A 3,296-nucleotide genomic window follows, 5' to 3' on the forward strand; every position below is an offset into this window, starting at 1 on the left:
TTTATGCTGTGTAATTTAATAGTCAGGAATGCTGGATAATAGAGAAAATAGCAACTGATTTGACAGCTCAATATCTCTATAGTGATGCTGAGATGAGAGAAAGTGTTTCTGAATTCAAATAGTCGGGATTAGATGTGACAGAACTGAAATGGAAAAGTGGACAGTGAAGCTGTTATCCAACATGTTTCCTGTCAGGCTGTGTGCATTTACCAGAATGAGATGTAAATGTGAAAGAGAAGCTTTTGTTTCTTGTTTTTGAAACCTGTTTGTAGCACAGCAGAACTTCTTTATGTCTTGTATTAAAATGTTTCAAAACTTTCAAAAATCCTAAACTGTGTATGTTTCCCAGAACACATACAATTTTAAAGTTTGGACAGTTAAATGCACATGTTAATATTTTAACCAAAATTATGGGATAACAAAGATGTCCTTTCAAACAGCTCACTCATAATGTTGCAGGTGTGGGTTTGGTTCTTTCCGCAAAGAGGAGCTTTGATGGTGACTCACTCACTGATGGCAGGTGGATTATAAAGCAAAAGCAAAAGAGTAACAAGGAATAACAAAATCGTATTTGTGGTCACAACAGCTTGATTCCTCAAACTTCATTTTTTGGCTTATCAGTTGTTCAGAACAGTTTTCTTGTTTGTGATTGTATGCGTTACTTTTGGGAAACAATGCCAGAGAAAAATTGCAGTGGCTTCATAGTTACTGTTGTTGAATTACTGAGACAAACACATTCATACACAGAGGCGCACCCACTGAAAGCATCACAAAATTGACCTGAGGATTTAAATCAGCTTGAACTCAGAGACTACTAACCTTGATATGTCTATTGTATCAGCCCTAAAAACCTTTGAAATACATATCCAACTGGATACTTACTCTGGATGGCATTACCTTGATTTCCAGTAACACTGTGAGAAATCTTGGAGACGTTTTTGATAAGATCTTCAGTGCGCATGTTAATTAATTATGTAGGACTGGTTTCTTGCTTTTGAGCAATATCTCTAAATTTAGAAACATCCAATGTCTCAGAGTGAAACTGAAAGTTCATGCATTTATTACTTCTATGCTGGACTACTGTAATTCATTATTATGTTTATGATGTTTGAAAAACTCCATGAAAAGTCTTCAGTTGATTCAAAATGCAACAAGAATACTGACAGGGACTGAAAAGACTAGCATATTTCTCCCATATTGGCTTTTGTTCATTTGCTCATCGATAAATTCAAAAATAAATTTAAAATCCTTCTCTTAACACACAAGGTCTTGAATAATCAGGCTACATCTTATCTTAAAGATCCCATAGTACCACATCACCTCAATAGATCACTTCGCTCTCAGACTGAAGGGTTACTTGTGGTTCCCAGAGTATTTGAAAGTAGAATGGGAATTAGAGCCTTTAGCTTTCAGGCCCCTCTTCTATGGAACCGGGACCAAAACTCAGGAGACAGACACTGCTGGAGGAATTGCCATGATGCACTGACTGTTTTTTTCTTCACTCACCTTTTTCACTCACCATATGTTTATACACCTCTTTACATTTAATCATTCGGTATTATTAATCTCTGGCTTCCACAGCTGGTGTTTATCATGTCTTCCTCCTATCACGCCCAACCAGTCATGGCAGATGGCTGCCCTTTCTAAGCCTGGTTCTGCTGGAGGTTTCTGCCTGTCAAAAGCAAGTTTTTCCTTCCCACTATCGCCAAACCAGTCTCTCAAACAGGTCATACGATTGTTGGGGGTTTTCTCTGTCTTATTGTAGAAAATTGACCTTGCTGTTCAATTATTGTTGTGATTTGGCAGTAAATAAATAAAACAGAATGTGATTGAATATCATAGAATGATATATTCTAGCTATTTGGAGCTTGAAAAAATTTGAGTATTTGAAGTAGCCTTTAAATGACTCCTAGCAAGTGTGTGTGTTTGTGTGTGTGTTACAAATCCCTGACTGACACTGTTTCAACGTTTTAACTACAAAGATTCTTCTAATATATTTTCTTGTTTGACTGGTCAGGTTTGGATCAAGAACTTCATTCCACCTGATCTCTTGAGGAGATCAAATATACCCCTCAGATTTCACTTCCCCTTCTAGGACATCTGTCATGAACTGGAACTGGCTGCAGGCCCTTATCAGTGGGGTCAGCAATTACTCCACAGTGTTCGGTCGGGTCTGGCTCTCAGTGGTCTTCATCTTCCGGGTGATGGTGTTTGTGGTGGCGGCTCAGCGGGTGTGGGCTGATGAAAGGAAAGACTTTGAATGCAACACTAGACAGCCAGGCTGCACCAACGTGTGCTATGACCACTTCTTCCCCATCTCCCACATCAGTCTGTGGGCCCTGCAGCTCATTTTCGTCACATGCCCGTCACTGATGGTTGTTGCCCATGTCAAATATCGACAGATGAAGGACTTAAAGTACACCACCACCCATGAGGGTAAACACATGTATGCCCGCCCTGGGAAGAAACGTGGAGGGCTGTGGTGGACATACCTGGTAAGAATGAAGGGTGCTAATGTTTCATTCCAGTTATGTTGTGTATGCCACGCATGGAAGGACATTAGCAATTATAATGTATGCGCAACAAGCTTCACCACACCTCTAAAAATGATGTGAAGTTGTATGTGTGATGACTTTGCAAGAGTGGTGGTATTTTGGTATCTATCCAATATCAAGTATTGCAGATGCAGATACCAAGATACTAATACTACCTACCTAAACTAGACTATAGAAAAATAGATGTAACAGTCAGCACAAAAATGCTTCTAAACATTTCTACATATATACTGAACTTAGAGGACAGAAAAAAGTACAGATCATATCATCCTAGTATCAATCTGATACTGAGACTAGCCTTAATTATCGATATTTGGAGAGAGCCCATCTCTATTTGCAGTCATTCGATTCTTTCTTCCTTTAAACAGCCATATAATACCAAATGTTCAGTTTGTTTTGACTGATTTTGGTATATTTTGGTATTTGGTAATATCACGAATCTTCCTTTTCTTGATAATCAGGATGAAGAGTCCTCACTTAGGTTACAAATTTTACATAGGGTCACTTATCTTTTTTTTTTTTTGTAACTGGCTAAACATAATAAGAGCTTGAACAAGTGGCTGAGATAAGTTACAGTAATTATTGAACCTTTAAAATTAATCCTGCCAAACACAGCCATTATCAACTGAGAAAACACTTGGACTTTAAGTACAGATCATATCACCCTAGTATCGATCTGATACTGAAAGAAACTGGTTCTATGCTTTCAAAGCTTCCTTTAAACAGCCATATAATACATCC

The 3,296-nt window shown here is 38.2% G+C and overlaps 1 protein-coding gene across 1 annotated transcript; it reads left to right on the forward strand.

The window, feature by feature from the left end:
• The first annotated feature begins 1,543 nt into the window (after nucleotides 1–1,543).
• On the forward strand, nucleotides 1,544–3,290 carry LOC102312635 (gap junction beta-3 protein-like). Its single transcript, XM_005953499.3, has one exon. The coding sequence runs from the start codon at nucleotides 2,106–2,108 to the stop codon at nucleotides 2,613–2,615; it is 510 nt and encodes a 169-aa protein (XP_005953561.1). The 5' UTR covers nucleotides 1,544–2,105; the 3' UTR covers nucleotides 2,616–3,290.
• The last annotated feature ends 6 nt before the right edge of the window (nucleotides 3,291–3,296 follow it).

Source organism: Haplochromis burtoni, unplaced genomic scaffold (genome assembly GCF_018398535.1).
Source record: "Haplochromis burtoni strain Fernald_Lab_line unplaced genomic scaffold, NCSU_Asbu1 Contig_4795, whole genome shotgun sequence".
Lineage (NCBI taxonomy): Eukaryota > Metazoa > Chordata > Actinopteri > Cichliformes > Cichlidae > Haplochromis > Haplochromis burtoni.